At 42.5% G+C, this 23,957-nt stretch overlaps 1 protein-coding gene across 1 annotated transcript; it reads left to right on the top strand.

Annotated features, from left to right (window-relative positions):
- The first annotated feature begins 4,922 nt into the window (after positions 1-4,922).
- LOC106571885 (transmembrane and coiled-coil domains protein 1) lies at positions 4,923-23,654 on the top strand. The gene is made up of 5 exons (XM_045695906.2): positions 4,923-5,440; positions 6,247-6,504; positions 15,610-16,307; positions 17,950-18,085; positions 21,148-23,654. Exons 1-5 carry the CDS (start codon positions 5,402-5,404, stop codon positions 21,460-21,462), a joined length of 1,446 nt encoding a protein of 481 aa, XP_045551862.2. The 5' UTR covers positions 4,923-5,401; the 3' UTR covers positions 21,463-23,654.
- Positions 23,655-23,957: the final 303 nt, after the last annotated feature.

Genomic DNA, 23,957 nt, shown 5'->3' with positions numbered 1-23,957 from the left:
GTTTGTGTGTTTAGTAAATTGCTGCTTTGCCCAGCGTCACACAGAGTTATGTAATTGTCCGTAGCTATTGAATGGACCTCATTGTTGTCTGATTGGAATCCCTTAAAGACACAAATAAAGCGGATTTCCATTAAAAACTATCAGAGCTGCTTAATTTGGCATGGCTGGGTGGGAACTGAGACCATCAGGAAAGGAGAGGAGTAGAGAAGAGAGTAGAGAGGAGAGGAGAGGAACGGAGAGGAGATGAAATGGAGGTAAAATGGGGAGGAAGAGCAGGAGATGGATGAAGAGAGGAGAAGAGAAGAGGGGAGTCATTAAGACTGGGGGAGAGGAGATCAGGAAAGGAAAAGCATTGGGAACTTGTGTTAATCAGTTTGACTTGCATTGCCCTAGAGAGGGAAATTCCAGGGCCTTAGTCCATTACAGTGTCTCCCAGTCTGCCAATCTTATATTGAGCTGTGCAAGTAAACTCTCTCTAGTCCTAGTATAGAATAGTCCTGCACTGTAAGGTCTGCTGTGTACTTACTACTGGTAAAGGATTTACACTCACATGCTCTGATGTTATATCTAGGCTTAATTCAGGTGGACACACACACAGGGGAATCACAGAGATATCCACAGTGGTTAGTCAGGTGCAGTTCTCCGGGGTGTGGCAATATTGTACAGTATGTAACTCAATGCCATGTACGTTAAGTGGTGATACCTCAGTCAACTCCTGATAAGTGTGATGCATGCACTAAAGTTGAGCCTGCAGATAGCCAAAGCCATTACAGATAATGGTGAATTTGTGAACTGCAGTTCACCTAAATGGAGTTTTCACTTTCCCACTTACTGGTATGTGCCCTTATCAGGAGTTGATTTATGGCTGACAAGAGTTAGTTGGGTGAGGGGTGCAGGTATATGTCCAATGTATGACACACATACTGTATATCGTACCATATATGTATCATATTTTCAACCTATGAAGCAGTCAGGGATAAACTTTGCACTGTAATGTGAATGTGCTTTGTGATTGTCTACTGTATACAGACATAGTTATGCTCCATCTAGGCGTAAACAATAAGGTGTACTCGTCACAGGTGTATTGAGGTTAGGGTATCTTTTCTCCATGGCTAAGTACATCTCTGTTGGTCTCTCTCTCTCTCTCTCTCTCTCTCTCTCTCACTCTCCCTTTTCCTTCCTTTCTTTGAGATCTGAACTTTACACTCCAGATTAGTTTTACAACCCTTGACCCCTAGCTTCTGTGGATCAGACGGAACAGTGTAGCCATGGTAACGTGTTCCGAGTGGGTGAGGATCTCTAGGGCATTGGAGGAGTCTGCTTTCATAAAGCCCTTATCAGTGTCTGTCCTCCCTTATAGCTCAGAAATTCATTATCAAGATGGAAGTTAGGTCATACTCTCAGATAAATTAGAGGAGCATTGGGAAAATTAGGGATTACCATTCTCCTCTTTCTGGTGTGTGTGTGTGTGTGTGTGTGTGTGTGTGTGTGTGTGTGTGTGTGTGTGTGTGTGTGTGTGTGTGTGTGTGTGTGTGTGTGTGTGTGTGTGTGTGTGTGTTCTTGCATCTGTACCTGGACGCATGCTCGAAGTCTTGCTTATTGTACATTTTAGGCCCGGTTTATGGGGAGGGATGGATTACTCCTGTGCCAGTCTGTGAGTGTCTCTGAGCTCTTCGTTATCACGGGCAAGTTTGTATCTCAGCGCTGCTTCGCAGGGCACTCAAATTCACTGTGGTCAGCTGACTCAGCCATTCCTTGGCCTCCCTCCTTTATCTATCTCAGTCAGTGGCCAGATAGCTATTTTAATGGACCGTTTCTGTGGCCACAGTTAATCCGTGTCATCATGTCTTTGATCTCACTTCTGCAGTTAAAGCCATGTAGCTTAGTCTTACCAATGATGACGGACACATTTTTGGATCTGGATATATAGGCCTATGGATTCTCACTTTAGGCATACGGTTGAAATGCGAGCTTTTCTCATTCTCTGATTTATTTCCTTTTCAGTCGACAGCACATCTTGTTAATTGGGACTTTTCACTTTAGCAGTCATCATAATAATAGTCATGTTCTCTTATTGGGCCATTAAAGAGATTCTCTGGTAATTTTGTGTACTTTTCAGCCAGTATTTCTGAAAGTAGCACTCACGAGCCAAAAGTGGTCCCCGAAAGTTACGTACTACGTCACATATGTCCAGATATGTGCACCACGTCATTGCTCTCTCTGTGTCTCTCTTGCCGCGTTCAAAACAACTGGGAACACGAAACTGGGAACTAGGAAATTTCCGACTTCTGACTCCAGTGTGTTCAAAACAACTGGCAACTCGGAGAAAAAACAAGCTCAGACTGGGAAAAATCGATTTGAATGGTCATCCAATTCAGAATTCCAACTCGGGAACTCGAGCCTCTTTCTAGAGCTCTGACTTTCCAACCTGAAGATCACTTATGTCATGATTTGATCTTTTTCTGAGTTCCCAGTTGTTTTGAATGCGGCATCTCTCTGCTGTGTCCACTTAGCCTTTCTACCTCATTGGATAATGCTAGGCATGCCTTTTGCTAGCTGTCGCTCGAATGCGAGGGCCTGAAGCTAATTGGCTAGAACTCAAATTGCTAAGGTGCTGGCCTATGTGGGAGAAAATGTAGGGAAAATGTCTCAGCAGAGCTTCAAGAAAAGAGTGGCTTTCAAACTAGGGATTTCGTGGCTAATTGAGGTAAAACAGTAATTCTGCTAATAGATTATTCATGTAGACTACAAACTACACATTGATACATCCAGTCCAAAGCAGGAGGTTTCAAAGTTGTCATTGTATGATTAGGATTTCACAGTTTATATACAGTTGAAGTCGGAAGTTCACATACACTTAGGTTGGAGTCATTAAAACTCGTTTTTCAACCACTCCACAAATGTCTTGTTAACAAACTATTGTTTTAGTAAGTCGGTTAGGACATCTACTTTGTGCATGACAAAAGTCATTTTTCCAACAATTGTTTAGACAGATTATTTCACTTATAATTCACTGTATCACAATTCCAGTAGGTCAGAAGTTTACACACACTAAGTTGACTGTGCCTTTAAACAGCTTGGAAAATAACAGAAAATTATGTCATGGCTTTAGAAGCTTCTGATCGGCTGTGTACCTTTGAAGGTATTTCAAGGCCTACCTTCAAACTCAGTGCCTCTTTGCTTGACATCACTTTTCGCATGTACTTTAGTGCGAAAAGTGCAAATCAATCCCAGAACAACAGCAAAGGACCTTGTGAAGATGCTGGAGGAAACAGGTACAAAAGTATCTATATCCACAGTAAAACAAGCAAGGAAGAAGCCACTGCTCCAAAACCGCCATAAAAAAGTCAGACTTCGGTTTGCAACTGCACATGGGGACAAAGATCGTACTTTTTGGAGAAATGTTCTCTGGTCTGATGAAACAAAAATAGAACTGTTTAGCCATAATGACCATCGATATCTTTGGAGGAAAAAAGGGGAGGGCTTGCAAACCGAAGAACACCATCCCAACTGTGAAGAACGGGGGTGGCAGCATCATGTTGTGGGGGTGCTTTGCTGCAGGAGGGACTGGTGCACTTCACAAAATAGATGGCAACATGAGGCAGAAAAATTATGGGACATATTGAAGCAACATCTCAAGACATCAGTCAGGAAGTTAAAGCTTGGTCGCAAATGGGTCTTCCAAATGGACAACGAAGTTGCATGACCACATGCATACTTCCAAAGTTGTGGCAAAATGGCTTAAGGACAACAAAGTCAAGGTATTGGAGTGGCCATTACAAAGCCCTGACCTCAATCCCATAGAAAATGTGTGGGCAGAACTGAAAAAGTGTGTGTGAGCAAGGAGACCTACAAACCTGACTCAGTTACACCAGCTCTGTCAGTAGGAATGTGCCACAATTCACCCAACTTATTGTGGGAGGCTTGTGGAAGGCTACCTGAAACGTTTGACCCAAGTTAAACAATTTAACGGCAATGCTACCAAATACTAAGTGAGTGTATGTACATTTCTGACCCACTGGGAATGTGATGAAAGAAATAAAAGCTGAAATAAATCATTCTCTCCACTATTATTCTGACATTTCACATTCTTAAAATAAAGTGGTGATCCTAACTGACCTAAGACAGGGAATTTTTACTAGGATTAAATATCAGGAATTGTGAAAAACTGAGTTTAAATGTATTTGGCTAAGGTGTATGTAAACTTCTGACTTCAACTGTATATATCTTTGAATTAACTAGGCAAGTCAGTAAAAAATAAATTCTTATTTACAATGAAGGCCTACCCCAGACGATGCTGGGCCAATTGTGCCCCGCCCTATGGGACTCCCAATCATGGCCAGATGTGATGCAGCCTGGATTCGAACCAGGAACTGTATTGATGCCTCATGTACTGAGATGCAGTGCCTTTGACTGCTGCACCACTTGGGAGCCCAACAATGCCGCATTCAAAATAATTGGAGCTTCTTTTTGTGGTTATGTGTGTGTGTGTGTGTGTGTGTGTGTGTGTGTGTGTGTGTGTGTGTGTGTGCGTGTGCGTGCGTGCGCATGCGGCATTTCTGAAACTGTCAGACTGGTTGAGCTTGTCAGACTGGTTGAGCTTGTCCTGCTGCCACCTTTCTTCAGCCACTGTTTGGCAAAGATTTGATGTTATCTAATTTACACTCCCAGCCACCCTGCTTTCTGTACTCTGTTAGTCAGTTTTTCCTCCCTGAATGAATGTCTGTTTTAAGAATGGAAAAATTAAACCCAGATTAAGGAGGGAGTTTTATATAAATAGTTATATCTCCAAGGGTTTCGTTTCTATAAATGCATGTCAAGGTCAAAAAGTTGTTTACGGAATAGGTCAGATTTGTTCATTTTGCCCTTTTTTGGAGAACATCCTGTTTCCTCCAGTTTTTTTTCTGAGAAACTATTTGCATTGTGCAATACATTTTGATTAATACATATGCGATACATATGATTAATATTATTGTGTGACAGGTAAAACGAGAACCTTGAGGTGAAAATACATAGTGAATCTATACGGCTAGGCTACTGTGTTCAAAGAAGGAAGAAATGTTCCTCTTATTTCCACCAAGTTGTTTGAAGTAAATAAACATGAACAATACAGATCGCGGGCAGTTTGAAATGTCTCTGACAAGTCTTTTTTTTACCACATTCTGAACATGAGCGGATAATGATTGACGTTTGAGCACTTCTGGCACTTGTCTCTAGGCGGGATCGCAGGAGGATGATGTCACCACTTTCGCGCCGTGGGGAGGGGGAGAGGAGGATAGTCAGGGTTCAGGTACACTAAATGTTTATACATAAATTAGGGGAGTTGGCGTGAGCAACGGGCGAAGCTCCGGAGCGGGATACATGAATGAAGTTGCCGGACAGACTGAGGGAATAAGGGAACATGCATTGGGAACAAGTACTCCGATTGGAGAATGGCAAGGTGAGAGAGTTTTCGCTGTCCCTTGTCTTTTTGAAAGTATCAGGTGTCTCTGCATTTTGGAGCATAATGGTTTCAATAGACTGGATTTTACCGGATGCTGTGGTTTTCTTTTTAATCATGTCATTACAGCGTGGCATATGTCATCGGTTAGTCATATTGTGCCGACAGGTGTGGAATTTGCCAGTTTTCTATTTCCCAACTTCGGCGTGCAAATACTGGCTCTCCCCATCCCTCTTGCTCCTGTCTGTTCGGTGCACTGTAGCATATGCCAGTGTCAGTCTCTGATGCAGAGAATGGCCCCAGGGAATGTGTTGACAGTTAGGTTAGTAAGTAGTGAGCATGGCCCTTGACTTTGTCGCTGCTGGAGTTGTAGGGCTCAGGGGATTCATGGTTCCCAGTCTATTCTAACTCCTAATTATCATGGAGTGCTAATCGAATACTACGTTTCCCATTTAGATAGGATGCTTTTTTTACACTGGTGCTTGTTGGCAGAAATCAGGTCAATGGCTGAAAAAGCAAAGGTTGTCTGTAGGTAGACCTAATCTGTGAAACAATGTCAACACTGTAATCATCCTACATTGTACTGGGCACACTAGTGATTAGGTTCAATGATATTATCCACCTCCACTCATGATTAACATCCATTTCCTCTATGGTTCAGCCTGCATGCCATGCTACACAGTCAGTATTGTCTGGCCATATGGAAGGAAATTGGTTATTTTTCAGCTGCTTCCTTTTTTCTGTTTTCTTTGTGGAGCCCAAGGTATAGAAATATTGTGATCATGAATTCCCCTCTCCTCCACCAGACTGAGCAGTTGGAGATGAGTGGCTTAGCTCAGATCCCCCAGGCAGTGTCGTGTGGGGAGGATGGGTCTTTCTCTGGGGGTGACGATGGCACCCCAGGCCCCCAGCGCACCAAGCAGGCCATCGCCCAGCTGCAGCAGAAGATCCTGAAGCTCACCGAGCAGATCAAGATTGAGCAGACGGCCAGAGACAGCAACGTGGCCGAGTACCTCAAACTGGCCAACAACGCTGACAAGCAACAGAGTGCCCACATCAAACAGGTGAGCATTGTTTTAGAATCAGAATGTTTATCCTTTTGATATGAAACACAAAACAGTTGAATGACAATACACCAGACGGGTCTACTTTTACTGGATAACAGCACTGCTAAATGATAGGTATGACTACAATACAGTGCATTTGGAAAGTATTCAGACCCCCTCACTTTTTCCACATTGTGTTACGTTACAGCCTTATTCTGAAATGGATAAAAAAATTATAATGTATTAAAACCTGTTGGGGCTAGGGGGCAGTATTTGCACGGCCGGATAAAAAACGTACCCGATTTAAACTGGTTACTACTCTTGCCCAGAAATGAGAATATGCATATAATTAGTAGATTTGGATAGAAAACACTCTAAAGTTTCTAAAACTGTTTGAATGGTGTCTGTGAGTATAACAGAACTCATATGGCAGGCCAAAACCTGAGAAGATTCCATACAGGAAGTGCCCTGTCTGACAATTTGTTCTCCTTCTGTGGCATCTCTATCGAAAATACAGCATCTCTGCTGTAACGTGACATTTTGTAAGGCTTCCATTGGCTCTCAGAAGGCGCCAGAAAGTGTAATGAGGTGTCTGCAGTCGCTGGGCGAAGTACAGCAGCTCTGTTTGTTACTGGCCTGTCTGGGGACAGTGACACTGGAGATGCACAGTCACGAGAAGTTGCCATGTTTTTCTTTCAACCTTTGAATGAATACAACGTCGCCCGGTTGGAATATTATCGCTATTTTATGAGAAAAATAGCATAAAAATTGATTTTAAACAGCCTTTGACATACTTCGAAGTACTGTAATGGAATATTTTGACATTTTTTGTCACGAAATGCGCTCGCGCGTCACCCTTCAGATTGTGACCTGAACGCATGAACAAAACGGAGGTATTTGAATATAACTATGGATTATTTGGAACCAAAACAACATTTGTTGTTGAAGTAGAAGTCCTGGGAGTGCATTCTGACGAAGAACAGCAAAGGTAATCCAATTTTTCTTATAGTAAATCCGAGTTTGGTGAGGGCCAAACTTGGTGGGAGTCAAATTAGCTAGCCGTGATGGCCGGGCTATGTACTCAGAATATTGCAAAATGTGCTTTGGCCGAAAAGCTATTTTTTAAATCTGACACCGCGATTGCATAAAGGAGTTCTGTATCTATAATTCTTAAAATAATTGTTATATATTTTGTGAACGTTAATCGTGAGTAATTTAGTAAATTCACCGGAAGTTTGCGGTGGGTATGCTAGTTCTGAACATCACATGCTAATGTAAAAAGCTGTTTTTTGATATAAATATGAACTTGATTGAACAAAACATGCATGTATTGTATAACATAATGTCCTAGGAGTGTCATCTGATGAAGATCATCAAAGGTTAGTGCTGCATTTAGCTGTGGTTTTGGTTTTTGTGACATATATGCTTGCTTTGAAAATGTCTGTGTGATTATTTTTGGCAGGGTACTCTCCTGACATAATCTAATGTTTTGCTTTCGCTGTAAAGCCTTTTTGAAATCGGACAATGTGGTTATATTAAAGAGAGTCTTGTCTTTAAAATGGTGTAAAATAGTCATATGTTTGAGAAATTGAAGTTATAGCATTTATGAGGTATTTGTATTTCGTGCCACGCGATTCCACTGGCTGTTGACTAGGTGGGACGCAAACGTCCCACCTTGCCCAGGTAGGTTAAAATAAAAAACGGAAATATCACATTCCCATACAGTACCAGTCAAACGTTTGGATTGGACACACCTAGAGCACTCATCCCAGGGTTTTTCTCTATTTTTACTATTTTCTACATTGTAGAATAATAGTGAAGATATCAAAACTATGGAATAACACATATGGAATCATGTAGTAACCAAAAAAAGTGTTAACCTCTATGGGCTAGGTGGGATGCTTGCGTCCCACCTACTCAACAGCCAGTGTAATCCCGTGGCGCGATATTCAAATACCTCAAAAATGCAAAAACTTCAATTTTTCAAACATATGACTATTTTACACCATTTTAAAGACAAGACTCTCGTTAATCTAACCACACTGTCCGATTTCAAAAAGGCTTTACAACGAAAGCAAAACATTAGATTATGTCAGCAGAGTACCCAGCCAGAAATAATCAGACACCCATTTTTCAAGCTAGCATATAATGTCACATAAACCCAAACCACAGCTAAATGCAGCACTAACCTTTGATGATCTTCATCAGATGACAACCCTAGGACATTGTGCTATACAATACATGCATGTTTTGTTCAATCAAGTTCATATTTATATCAAAAACCAGCTTTTTACATTAGCATGTGACTAGCATGTGACTAGCATTCCCACCGAACACTGCCGGTGAATTTACTAAATTACTCACGATAAACGTTCACAAAAAACATAACAATTATTTTAAGAATTATAGATACAGAACTCCTCTATGCACTCGATATGTTCGATTTTAAAATAGCTTTTCGGTGAAAGCACATTTTGCAATATTCTAAGTAGATAGCCCGGCATCACAGGGCTAGCTATTTAGACACCCAGCAAGTTTAGCACTCACCAAAGTCAGATTTACTATAAGAAAAATGTTATTACCTTTGCTGTTCTTCGTCACAATGCACTCCCAGGACTTCTACTTCAATAACAAATGTTGGTTTGGTCCCAAATAATCCATTGTTATATCCAAATAGCGGCGTTTTGTTCGTGCGTTCAAGACACTATCCGAAAGGGTAAATAAGGGTTACGAGCATGGCGCATTTCGTGACCAAAAATGTGTAAATATTCCATTACCGTACTTCGAAGCATGTTTAAAATCAATTTTTATGCCATTTTTCTCGTAAAAAAGCGATAATATTCCGACCGGGAAATCGTTTTTTATTACAAAGAAAGTGAAAGTAAAAGCATGCTATCCCCTCATGCACGAGCCTCAGTCTAATGGCCCTCTGATAGAGCACTTGCCAAACGCGCTAATGTGTTTCAGCCTGGTGATGGAATTACATCGTTCAGCTTTTTCCCGCCTTCTGAGAGCCCATGGTAGCCGTAGGAAGTGTCACGTCATGCCAGAGATCCCCTGTATTTGTTAGAGGTAATCAAGAAGGGCAAGACATTGTCAGACAGGCCACTTCCTGTAAGGAATCTTCTCAGGTTTTGGCTTGCCAAATGAGTTCTGTTATATTCACAGACACCATTCAAACAGTTTTAGAAACTTTAGGGTGTTTTCTATCCAAAGCCAATAATTATATGCATATTATAGTTACTGGGCAGGAGTAGTAACCACATTAAATCGGATACATTTTTTATCCGGCCGTGCAAATACTGCCATCTAGCCCCAACAGGTTAAACAAATCTAAATATATTTTATATTTGAGAATCTTCAAAGTAGCCACCCTTTGCCTTGATGACAGCTTGCACACTCTTGGCATTCTCTCAACCAGCTTCATGAGGTAGTCACCTGGAATGCATTACAATTAACAGCTGTGCCTTTGTTAAAAGTTCATTTATGGAATTTCTTTCCTTCTTAACCTGTTATGGATAGGGGGCAGTATTTTCACGGCCGGATAAGAAACGTACCCGATTTAATCTGATTATTACTCCTGCCCAGAAACTAGAACATGCATATAATTATTATTTTTGGATAGAAAACACTCCAAAGTTTCTAAAACTGTTTGAATGGTGTCAGTGAGTATAACAGAACTCATTTGGCAGGCCAAAACCTGAGAAGATTCCTTACAGGAAGTGCCGTCTCTGACCATTTATTGGCCTTCTACACTCTCTTTATTGAAAACTGAGGATCTCTGCTGTAACGTGACACTTCCTACGGCTCCCATAGGCTCTCAGAAGGCGGCAAAACGCTGAATGATGTCTTTGCAGGCTCTGGCTGAAAAACAATATCGCATTTGGATAGTGGTCGATCAGAGAACAGAGACTGGAGGCGCGTGCACGAGGCGACACCATGTTTTTATTCTTTCGTCTTTGAACGAAAACAACGACTCCTGGTCGGAATATTATCGCTTTTTTACGAGAAAAATCCCATAAAAATTGATTTTAACCTCTTACATCTAGACGTTCCGCTAGCGGAACACCTGCTCCAATATCCAATGATAGGCGTGGCGCGAATTACAAATTCCTCAAAAATACAAAAACTTACATTTTTCAAACATATGACTATTTCACAGCATTTTAAAGACAAGACTCTCCTTTATCTAACCACACTGTCCGATTTCAAAAAGGCTTTACAGCGAAAGCAAAACATTAGATTATGTCAGCAGAGTACCAAGCCAGAAATAATCAGACACCCATTTTTCAAGCTAGCATATAATGTCACAAAAACCCAGAAGACAGCTAAATGCAGCACTAACCTTTGATGATCTTCATCAGATGACACACCTAGGACATTATGTTATACAATACATGCATGTTTTGTTCAATCAAGTTCATATTTATATCAAAAAACAGCTTTTTACATTAGCATGTGACGTTCAGAACTAGCATACCCCCCGCAAACTTCCGGAGGAATTTGCTAACATTTTACTAAATTACTCACGATAAACGTTCACAAAAAGCATAACAATTATTTTAAGAATTATAGATACAGAACTCCTCTATGCACTCGATATGTACGATTTTAAAATAGCTTTTTGGTGAAAGCACATTTTGCAATATTCTTAGTACATAGCCCAGGCATCACGGGCTAGCTATTTAGACACCCGGCAAGTTTAGCACTCACCAATATCAGATTTACTATTATAAAAGTTTGATTACCTTTTGTTGTCTTCGTTAGAATGCACTCCCAGGACTGCCACTTCAATAACAAATGTTGGGTTGGTCCAAAATAATCCATCGTTATATCCGAATAGCGGCGTTTTGTTCCTGCGTCCCAGACACTATCCGAATGGTAAATAACGGTCGTGCGCATGGCGCAATTCGTGCCAAAAAAATTCTAAATATTCCATTACCGTACTTCGAAGCATGTCAACCGCTGTTTAAAATCAATTTTTATGCCATTTTTCTCGTAGAAAAGCGATAATATTCCGACCGGGAATCTCCTTTTCGGCAAACAGAGGAAAAAATCACAAAGACGGGGGCGGCCAGGTCACACGCCTAAGCCCACAGTCCCTTGATCGGCCACTTGAGAAAGGCGATAATGTGTTTCAGCCTGGGGCTGGGATGACGACATTCAGGTTTTTCCCGGGCTCTGAGCGCCTATGGACGACGTAGGAAGTGTCACGTTAGAGCAGAGATCCTTTGTAAAAGATAGAGATGGCAAAGAAGTTCCAGAAATGGTCAGACAGGCCACTTCCTGTAAAGGAATCTCTCAGGTTTTGACCTGCCATTTGAGTTCTGTTATACTCACAGACACCATTCAAACAGTTTTAGAAACTTTCGGGTGTTTTCTATCCATATATAATAAGTATATGCATATTCTAGTTACTGGGTAGGATTAGTAACCAGATTAAATCGGGGACGTTTTTTATCCAGCCGTGAAAATACTGCCCCCTAGCCATAAGAGGTTAAACAGCGGTTGACATGCTTCGAAGTACGGTAATGGAATATTTCGATTTTTTGGTCACGAAACGCGTCGGGCGCGTAACCCTTTGTCACCCTTCAGATAGTGTCTTGAACGCACGAACAAAACGCCGCTATTTGGATATAACTATGGATTATTTTGAACCAAACCAACATTTGTTATTGAAGTAGAAGTCCTGGGAGTGCATTCTGACGAAGAACAGCAAAGGTAATCCAATTTTTCTTATAGTAAATCTGAGTTTGGTGAGGGTCAAACTTGGTGGGTGTCAAAATAGCTAGCCTGTGATGGCGAGCTATCTACTCAGAATATTGCAAAATTTTTTGATATAAATATGAACTTGATTGAACAAAACATGCATGTATTGTATAACATAATGTCCTAGGCGTGTCATCTGATGAAGATCATCAAAGGTTAGTGCTGCATTTAGCTGTGGTTTTGTTTTTTGTGACATTATATGCTAGCTTGAAAAATGGGTGTCTGATTATTTCTGGCTGGGTACTCTGCTGACATAATCTAATGTTTTGCTTTCGCTGTAAAGCCTTTTTGAAATCGGACAGTGTGGTTAGATAAAGGAGAGTCTTGTCTTAAAAATGGTGTAAAATAGTCATATGTTTGAAAAATTGAAGTTTTTGGATTTTTGAGGAATTTGTAATTCGCGCCACGCCTATCATTGGATATTGGAGCAGGTGTTCCGCTAGCAGAACGTCTAGATGTAATTAATGTGTTTGAGCCAATCAGATGTGTTGTGACAAGGTAGGGGTGGTATACAGAAGATAGCCCTATTTGGTAAAAGACCAAGTCCATGTTATGGCAAGAACAGCTCAAATGAACAAAGAGAAATGACCATCTATCATTACTTTAAGACATGAAGGTCAGTCAATCCGGAAAATTACACGATCAAATAAAATACAATTTATTTATATAGCCCTTCTTACATCAGCTGATATCTCAAAGTGCTGTACAGAAACCCAGCCTAAAACCCCAAACAGCAAGCAATGCAGGTGTAGAAGCACGGTGGCTAGGAAAAACTCCCTAGAAAGGCCAAAACCTAGGAAGAAACCTAGAGAGGAACCAGGCTATGAGGGGTGGCCAGTCCTCTTCTGGCTGTGCCGGGTGGAGATTATAACAGCACATGGCCTAGATGTTCAAATGTTCATAAATGACCAGCATTGTCAAATAATAATAATCATAGTAGTTGTCGAGGGTGCAATAAGTCAGTAACACAAGAGTAAGTGTCAGTTGGCTTTTTCATAGCCGATCTTTGAGAGCAGCTCCACCGCTCCTGCTGTCTCTAGAGATTTGAAAACAGCAGGTCTGGGACAGGTAGCACGTCCGGTGAATAGGTCAGGGTTCCAGCAGGTCTGGGACAACAGGTCTGGGACAGGTAGCACGTTCGGTGAACAGGTCAGGGTTCCATAGCTGCAGGCAGAACAGTTGGAACTGGAGCAGCAGCACGGCCAGGTGAACTGGGGACAGCAAGGAGTCATCAAGCCAGGTAGTCCTGAGGCATGGTCCTAGGGCTCACGTCCTCCGAGAGAGAGAAAGAAAGAAAGAGAAGGAGAGAATTAGAGAGAGCATATTTAAATTCACACAGGACACCGGAAAAGACAAGAGAAATACTCCAGATGTGACAGACTGTCCCTAGCCCCCCGACACATAAACTACTGCAGCATAAATACTGGAGGCTGAGACAGGAGGGGTCAGGAGACACTGTGGCCCCATCCGATGAAACCCCCGGACAGGGCCAAATAGGTAGGATATAACCCCACCCACTTTGCCAAAGCACAGCCTCCACACCACTGGAGGGATATCTCCAACCACCAACATACCATCCCGGGACAAGGCCGAGTATAGCCCACAAAGATCTCCACCACGGCACAGCCCAAGGGGGGGCGCCAACCCAGACAGGAAGACCACGATCTTTGAAAGTTTCTTCAAGTGCAGTTCCAAAACCATCAAGTGCTATGATGACCGCCACAGGAAAGGAAGACCCAGAGGGTAAGCTACCACAGCATTCTGCAGCGATACGCCATCCCTTCTGGTTTGCACTTAGTAGGACTATTGGTTGTTTTTCAACCGGACAATGACCCAACACACCTCCAGGCTGTGTAAGGGCTATTTAACAGATGACCTGGCCTCCACAATCACCCGACCTCAACCCAATTGAGATGGTTTGGGATGAGTTGGACCGCAGAGTGAAGGAAAAGCAGCCAACAAGTGCTCAGCATATGTGGGAACTCCTTAAAGACTGTTGGAAAAGCATTCCAGGTGAAGCTGGTGAAGCTGGTTGAGAGAATGCCAAGAGTGTAAAAAGCTGTCATCAAGGCAAGGTTGGCTACTTTGATTCCATATGGGGTTTTTTTCAGAGCCTTCTTGGGTATGACACTACAAGCTTGGCATACATATATTTGGGGAGTTCCCCCAAAATATATGTATGCCAAGCTTGTAGTGTCATACCCAAGAAGGCTCTGAAAAAAACCCCATATGGAATCATGTAGTAACCAAAAAAGTGTTTAACAAATTCTTCAAAGTAGCCAACCTTGCCTTGATGACAGCTTTGTACACTCTTGGCATTCTCTCAACCAGCTTCACCTGGAATGCTTTTCCAACAGTCTTGAAGTCTTTCTCTTCCCCCCCCCCCCCCCCTCGTGACAGAGAAAATAAGTTATTCGTTATGGCCTACTAATTTCCTGCAATTCTGCACATTTTACCATGTGGCTTAGAGAAAATGTTGCAGTTTAAAGCACGTTTGCTGCAAATCTACTCATTTTGCAATTGGGCGGAGAGAATATTTGGACATTTTATAATTGATTTCATATAATTCTACTAATTTTGCTATGGGGCAGAGAGAAAAATGTGAAGTTTAACAGGTCATTTCCTGCAATTCTACACATTTTGCCATAGGGTGGAGGCAAATGTTTGCAGTTTTTAATATGATAATTGATGATTAATGGGTTATCCCGGTTGGTAATTTGACCATGCTTACAATGTTTAGATAGCTGGCCGCTAGACTAATTTACCAATCTAAAACATCTTTGCTGACATGGGCTAATTGAGTGACTGCTGATGCATAACCACATTTCCAATTTGCACCTTGTGTATTATATTATTCTAACTCTCAACAGTAAGTTGAGACCCTGACTGAGTTCCTGCATTTAAAAAATGGTATTGACCCACGTGTAGATGAAGGGGAGGAGACAGGTTAAATAAGGATTTTAAAGCCTTGAGACAATTGAGACATGGATTGTGTATGTGTGACATTTAGAGCGTAAATGGGAGTGCCTTTAAATGGGGTATGGTAGTAGGTGCCAGGCCCACCGGTTTATGTCAAGAACTGCAACGCTGCTGGGTTTTTCACATGCAGCAGTTTCCCATTTTGTATCAAGAATGGTCTACCACCCAAAGGACATCCAGCCAACTTGACACAACTGTGGGAAGCATTGGAGTCAACATGGGCCAGCATCCCTGTGGAACGCTTTCAACACCTTGTAGAGTCCATGCCCCGACAAATTGAGGCTATTCTGAAGGCAAAAGGAAGGGGCAACTCAGTATTAGGAAGATGTTCCTAATGTTTGGTATACTCAGTGTAAATGTCCTATATAACTGCAGGTGTTTGAGAAGAAGAACCAGAAGTCAGCCCTGACCATCCAGCAGCTGCAGAGGAAGCTGGAACACTACCACCGCAAGCTGAGGGAGGTAGAGCACAACGGCATCCCTCGCCAGTCCAAGGACGTCCTCAGGGACATGCAGCAGGGCCTAAAGGGCGTGGGGGCAAAGGTCACAGGCTTCAGCGAAGGTGTGGTGGACAGTGTCAAGGGAGGCCTCACCAGCTTCTCCCAGGCCACGCACTCTGCTGCCACCGGGGTCGTCTCCAAGCCCCGAGAGATCGCCTCGCTGTTCCGCAACAAGTTTGGCAGCGCCGACAACATCCCCGGGCTGAAGGACTCCTTGGATGACCCGTCAGGTGTTGAGGAGGGTTTGATGGGGGCCGGGGGGAGGTCTCTGGGCCTCGCAGGCCAACACCACCTGCAGTCCAGCCCCAAGTACGGCAGCGAGGATGACTGCTCCAGCGCTACCTCAGGGTCGGCAGGGGCCAACAGCACGACTGGGGCCCCCGGAGGCCCCCCCAGCTCCAAAGGGAACACCCTGGAGAGGAGCCAGAGCTCCAGCCTGGACATGCTGCTGCAGGAAGTGCAGGAGCTGAGGGAATGCCAGGGGAGACTAGAGGAGAGTCTGGAGGGACTTAAGAGCCACTATCAGAGGGACTACACTGTCATCATGCAGACCCTACAGGAGGAACGATTCAGGTATGGAAACAAGAATCACTAAATAACGAGAGAGAGAGAGAGAGAGAGACCTGTATGAAAAACTCCATTCAAAGATGGATAAGGTTAACATTTGAGAGGTTATCTTTAAGTGATATGGATGCATGTATGTTTGTTGTAAAGCTAGTGACATTAACCATAAAGATACACAGAAATTACAGAAACACCGTTATGCATCATTCAGGCAGAGAGAACAGCTGTAGACTACTAAACTGTAGAGGTGTTTGTACAGACCATTTAGTAAAGACACTACAGGAACAGAGGTCTCCATTTAAGTATATTTAGGCAAATTAACAGGAGAGAGAGAGATGTGTTTAGGCAAAAAATACAGACCATCAAAACTGAGGGACCCTAATGAGCTTTGAGCATGTCTGCTGATGACTATGTTCTCGCAATTAACCACACAGCTATGGTTAAACCACTGTGTTTAAACCTTTGATAAGAGTCTGAAGCATAACTAATGAAGAAATGGATGGATGAATGAATGAGAATACAGCCTGGACTGAAGACTTTGTATTGATCTTTTCATGACTTCTAATGAACTAAGTCCACTGGTTATTTCACACAGTTTCTGTGTTGAGACTGCTACCTGTATAACTCTTAGAGGAAACTTTACCAAAGGGATCATCAACTAGATTCAGCCGCAGACCGTTTTTTTTCTTTTTCTTGAGCAGATGGTCGGGGGGCCGGAACATACAAATTGACCGCAAGAAGCCCAAAGAGATATAATATTTGACTAGAACATAATCATTTCAAACCTTGCTTCCATTTGTATATGATCACGTATCTCTATTATGCATGGTAATACTTTGGAACAGATTTCTTAAATTAAAATAACTTGGAGCTGATTTCCTGGTGTTTTTTTTGTTCTTTATGTCCAACAATGAGTTTCTGCTCAGAAAACTTGGGTTCTGCGGTAGCTCCTCCTCCTCCTCCCCCACTCTCTGACTCACCTGTTGTGCTTCTATTCTGCTTGATCTTTTTATTGTCACATCTGTTGTGTGTGTGTGTGCGTGCCAGTGTGGTACCAGAGGGAAGAGTTGTAGATCTTATTAAAATGTGACTCTAAACAGGTCAGGTGAGCCATAATGAGATCAGACTGGTGAGGTGATTCACCTAATCACACACGCATGCATGCACAGACAAGCACATTATGCACTTATTCACATTTTTCCTGAGACACATTTTGTACATACTGTATTAAAAAATACTCACATTCATATACAGCTCTCGTTTTTGCCTGTTCAGTTGCTTTCCACTACTAATAACACCAATGTTCCTGGTCTCCTCCCTCCTGCTGAGAGTATGTGATTGGTCAGTGTCATCCTGCTGATTATCTGCTATTGGTCAGTCTTATCGACAGACGAGTAAGCATGTGCTAATCAGCTCACAGATAGCCATCAGTCCAGTCAGTTGTCATTGACCTGAAAGCTCTTTAGGCTCTTTTCCAGGAAAAACTGGAACCTCTGTTTCTCTAAAGGGGCACATGAGAGAGCGTGTGTTTGTCTGTGTGTGTGTGTGCGTGTGTGTGTGTGTGACTGTCTGCGTCTCTGTATCTCTGTCTGTGTCTATGTTTGCGTGAGCTATTAGACTAACGTTTGTGTCTATATTTGGGTATGTCTAGGTGTGAGCGTCTGGAGGAGCAGCTGAATGATCTGACAGAGCTTCATCAGAATGAGATCCTAAACCTGAAGCAGGAGCTGGCGAGCATGGAGGAGAAGATAGCCTACCAGTCCTACGAGAGAGCCAGAGACACACAGGTCAGTCACACGCGCAACCACACACACACACACACTCACACTGTACACATACACACTGTACACATACAAACTAGATAGCCAGACAATTGTATGATTGTGATTAATTTCACAAACACAATTTCATCTGAAGTCAAACAGAAAGCCTTTCAGTTATAAGGAATGAGGAAGAGGCACAATAATCTTTCTTCTGTGTGTGGGAGTACCAGGTTATTTTACAGTTCACCATTTACCTGGTATTTAAATTGGATTACAATACATGATAATGAATTAATATTTATAGTTGAAGTCGGAAGTTTACATACACCTTAGCCAAATACATTTAAACTGTTTTGCACAATTCCTGACATTTAATCCTAGTAAAGATTTTAGGTCAGTTAGGATCACCACTTTATTTTAAGAATATGAAATGTCAGAATAATAGTAGAGAGAATGTGTCACGTCCTGACCCTAGTAAGATGTCATTTTCTATAGTAGAGTAGGTCAGGGCATGACAGGGGGTGTTTTTCTATTTCTATGTTTGTGTTCTAGGTTTTCTATTTCTATGTTGTTGTTTTTTGGGGTTGATCTTCAATTGGAGGCAGCTGGTCCTCGTTGCCTCTGATTGGAAATCATATTTAAGTAGGGGTTTTTCTTGCTGGGTTTTTGTGGGTAGTTGTTTTCTGTTTTGTCTGTAGTACCTGATGGAACTGTTTGGTCGTTTTCTGTTTTAAGTGTATTCATTAAAGGAAATATGAGCACTTCACATGCCGCGCCTTGGTCCCCTTTACACGACCCTTGTTACAGAATGATTTATTTCAGCTTTTATTTCTTTCATCACATTCCCAGTGGGTCAGAAGTTTACATACACTCAATTAGTATTTGGTAGCATTGCCTTTCAATTGTTTAACTCGGATCAAACATTTCGGGTAGCCTTCCACAAGCTTCCCACAATAAGTTGGGTGAATTTTAGCCCATTCCTCCTGACAGAGCTGGTATAACTGAGTCAGGTTTGTTGGCCTCCTTGCTCGCACACGCTTTTTCAGTTCTGCCCACACATTTTCTATAGGGTTGAGGTCATGGCTTTGTGATGGCCACTCCAATACCTTGACTTTTGTCCTTAAGCCATTTTGCCACGACTTTGGAATTATGCTTGGGGTCATTGTCCATTTGGAAGACCCATTTGCGACCAAGCTTTAACTTCCTGACTGATGTCCCGTGTGGCTCAGTTGGTAGAGCATGGTGTTTGCAACGCCAGGGTTGTGGGTTCGATTCCCATGGGGGACCAGTACGGGGGGGGGGGAAACGTATGAAATGTATGCATTCACTACTGTAAGTCGCGGTGGATAAGAGCATCTGCTAAATGACTGAAATGTAATGTCGGTTCAATATATATCCACATAATTTTCCTGTCTCATGATGCCTTCTATTTTGTGAAGTGCACCAGTCCCTCCTGCAGCAAAGCATCCCCACAACATGATGCTGCCACCCCCATGCTTTAAAAAAAAGTTTTACATTTTTAGTCATTTAGCAGACGCTCTTATCCAGAGCGACTTACAGTAGTGAATACATTTAATTTCATGCATTTTTTTTGTACATTGTTTTTGTACTGGCCCCCCGTGGAAATCGAACCCACAACCCTGGCGTTGCACACACCATGCTGGCGTTGCAAACACCATGCTCTACCAACTGAGCCACAGGCTGGGATGGTGTTCTTCGGCTTGCGAACGTCCCCATTTTTCCTCCAAAAATAACGATGGTCATTATGGCCAAACAGTTCTATTTTTGTGTCATCAGACCAGAGGACATTTCTCCAAAAAGTACGATCTTTGTCCCCCTGTGCAGTTGCAAACCGTAGTCTGGCTTTTTTATGGTGGGTGGAGCAGTGGCTTCTTCCTTGCTGAGCGGCCTTTCAGGTTATGTCAATATAGGACTTGTTTTACTGTGGATATAGATCATTTTGTACCTGTTTCCTCCAGCATCTTCACAAGGTCCTTTGCTGTTGTTCTGGGATTGATTTGCACTTTTCACACTAAAGTACGTTCATCTCTAGGACACAGAACGCGTCTCCTTCCTGAGCGATATGACGGCTGCGTGGTCCCATGGTGTTTATACTTGCGTACTATTGTTTGTACAGATGAACTTGGTACCTTCAGGCGTTTGGAAATTGCTCCCAAGGATGAACCAGACTTGTGGAGGTCTACAATTTGTTATCTGAGGTTTTGGCTGATTTCTTTTGATTTTCCCATAATGTCAAGCATAGAGGCACTAAGTTTGAAGGTAGGCCTTGAAATACATCCACAGGTACACCTCAAATTAACTCAAATGATGTCAATTAGCCTATCAGAAGCTTCTAAAGACATGACATCATTTTCTGGAATTTTCCAAGCTGTTTAAAGGCAGTCAACTTAGTGTATGTAAACTTCTGACCCACTGGAATTGTGTACAATAAGTTAAATAATCTGTCTGTAAACAATTGTTGGATAAATTACTTGTGTCATGCACAAAGTAGATGTCCTAACCGACTTGCCAAAACTATAGTTTTTTAACAAGAAATTTGTGGAGTGGTTGAAAAACGAGTTTTAATGACTCCAATCTAGTGTATGTAAACTTCCGACTTCAACTGTATATTTTGTTTCATTGGAATCCATAAGAACCAGCATCATAATGTACCAGATAGTTAGCTATTTTGTTGAGTCAGTTCTTTCACAGGTTAGTCCCAGAAAAGTAACCATTGTTTCAATGTAATTTCTTATTAAATACCAGGGCATTACCAGCAAAAACAGGACTGTACAATTAACTGAAAACCATGTCTGTGTACCATAACCTCAGTGGGTTGTTTGTCTGTAAACAGAGCATTTCCATGTCTGTAAACCACATCTCCTTTTGTCCTGCATGAGGTTGTGGGTGCATGACGTTGCCTTGTCTTTAACCTACACATCCCTCTCTTTGATGTTTTAAATGAAATTCTAGAGTTTTACATTTAATGATCTTTGTTATTTGTCTGTCAGACACTACTGTCTTTACTTTACTGCGTGTAGTAGTACTGAGTATGTGTAACACTTTTCTCTTGACCTGTCCTGTAGGAAGCCCTGGAGGCGTGTCAGACACGTATCTCTAAGATGGAGTTGCAGCAGCAACAGCAGCAGGTGGTCCAGCTAGAGGGCTTAGAGAATGCCACAGCCCGGACACTGCTGGGGAAACTCATCAACGTCCTCCTGGCCCTCATGGCCGTGCTCCTGGTGTTCGTCTCCACCGTGGCCAAATGTGTGGTCCCCCTGATGAAGACCCGCTCCCGGTCCTTCTCCACCCTCCTCCTCATCCTGCTCTTCGCCTTCATCTGGAGGAACTGGGACGCGCTGTCGGGCTGCATGCACCGCGCCCTGCAGCCACCCAGATGACCGCGTGGAGACGTGTGTTTCTATGACTATGCATGGGGGTGGAACTCTGTCCACACACACACAAGAAGCAGAAACAGCCTAACTGCCAATGGGATGTGGTGGTTGTGTTGACAGACGCCGATGGAATGAGCCTATCTGTTGAGCTCAGTGAGGTGGGACTGAGGAGAAAGTCAGGGAAGGAGGGAAGATGAGAATACCACTCAGTTCTGACATTCATTTAGGAAGAATGAGACTGTTTACATTTTTGGAGATCAGAAATAGTGTTTTTTTTCTTTCACAGGATGCATCCTGACACTGTTTTATTTCCTAGGAGTTAATCAAGTATATTATTGTCGTTATTATTATTTCTAATATTATTATTTTAATTTTAAATGTTTTTTTATTCAGTACCATGTAGCGTTAAGCTCCTCCCACTCTGCACAAAGGGGAGCTGTCAGGAAACTGATTGGAAGTTCACCTCAGAGGCTCAGGCCCTCTGCAGAGAAATGCTATTCTGATTGTCTGCCTTTTCAGGAAGAAAGTGCTCTACCTGGCTGTTATGGGTAGAATATAAAAAGATGAATGCCCTTGCACTTTTCCCCACACGATGGATTGATTCTGAGATCAGAAGGAACCTTTCTACAGAGGACTCTTTGTTTCCCGGACAATACTTTGAGTGTCACGCCTAGAGACTCCTCGTGCTTCCGTACGGTTTCTACTAGCGATCATTTACATCCTTTTCAATTAAGATAGGTGATATCATGAATGATAATGACTTCTAGAGTGTGGCACTAGCTTAGACAAGAGGGAGGGTTTAACAGTTAGGGCTATTCGCCACAGAGCCACCAGAGACCAAAGGTACAAATAAGGCCACTTTGCAGGAAATGTGTAGTTGCCATGATACTGCTTTCACTGGTGCCCACTCATTGTGTCAGCTGAAGTTCATGTTGAAAAGGAATGCTACTTTTGCCAGACATAGACAACTGTATCCACTGCTATGCTACTGTTGTTCAATGCGCTGCCTGTATTACAAATGTGACTCACTCCATCACTTACTGTTCTCTCTCTCCCTTTCACTCTCTTTTCATCCCCATGTTTCCTCCAACATTCTGTCCTATGTGCCAAAACTCTCCTGTTTCACCTGGTTTATAAATAGGCAGGTTTTTATGTTCTTTCTTTCTTTGGTATGTAAAGAGAAAAGACCCAGAGCAGGTCATATAGCCTTGTGGGGATGAGAGGCCATAGCAGATGGTCATAGGCAAAATGTCAATTACACCCTATTCCCTTTATAGTGCACTGCTTTTACTGTGTATAATAGAGAATAGTGTGCCATTTGTGATACAAAACATACAGTTCTCTTCGATGATCAGCCAACTGTACATACGGCCTACTTGTATGTCTCACCTTGGATTTGAGGTGTATGACAAATAATATTAGCCTGGTCCCCAGATCTGTTTGTGCTTTAATAGCCAACTCCTCTGATTCATGGTCATGACATTGCAGAAGAATTGACTAAACAAAGCACAAACTGATATGGGACCAGGCTAACAGAATATACCTTAACAAAGCCACTTCTGAGTAATTGCTCTGAGACACTCACTGCTAATGATCTGATGTGTGTTTCCTAATCTGGGTCCTTGATTACTGTTGAATATGCTGGCTCTCAATCCATTTTATCCTCCCATTCATCTGTTCAAGGACCTTCAGTCGACCTAGCTGACATGAATGAGTCCATCTGAAGTCCATTCTGCAGCTCCATTGGGAGCTTGTTTGAAGATAACTGATATTGGGAATAGCATTCTGGGACAAGGGTTGAGAAACACTTTGTACATTTCGTCCTATACATAGCCCTCTCTGATGGTTTAGGCCTATCATTTCTTCCTATACATAGACCTCTCTGGCGGGTTAGGCCTATGTTCAGGATCATTGAAACAGATTTAAACCAGAAACTGAATTTGTGTCAGTCTCAACTCGAAATAAGAATTCATGAAACTCACTGGATATTGTTGCACACCAATCAGTTTAAAGACTGTTCATTGTTTTGATCTTGAACGTGCCACAGGTGAATGGCTCCTGAGTTGACTTCTGACTTTGGTGTGACCTTGCCGTGTCCTCTCTGGTGTATGGTAGGGTAGGGTTGTGTGCTAAACCACTCCAGTGCCTTCTGATGTCCTTTTCTAAGTGTGGGACAATAAAAGTGCATTCCTGACTAACTCCTGGCACTCTGACTTTGTGCGTGCGTGCGTGCGTGCGTGTGTGTGTGTTATTGCATGTGTACCTCGACACACACTCATAGTCTTGTGTGTGTGTGTCTGTCTCAGGCTCTCTCGTAGGATTGGCAAGCGATCATCTCCTCCCTGCTGGCCAACTCCTGTTTCAGGTTGAGGATGGGCAATTATTTAAAGTCATGTTGTTAAACAGATTAATGAATTAAGAGAGATTCTTAAACTGCCTGGATCAAACTTTGTCTAGATGAGATACATTTTTAACTAAGGAACAAAGTAGGCTTAAGCACT

This window comes from Salmo salar, chromosome 15 (assembly GCF_965601325.2).
Source record: "Salmo salar chromosome 15, fSalSal1, whole genome shotgun sequence".
NCBI classification, from domain to species: Eukaryota; Metazoa; Chordata; class Actinopteri; order Salmoniformes; family Salmonidae; genus Salmo; species Salmo salar.
Note: the sequence above shows the minus strand (reverse complement) of the source record. Positions and strands in the feature narration are given on the sequence as shown.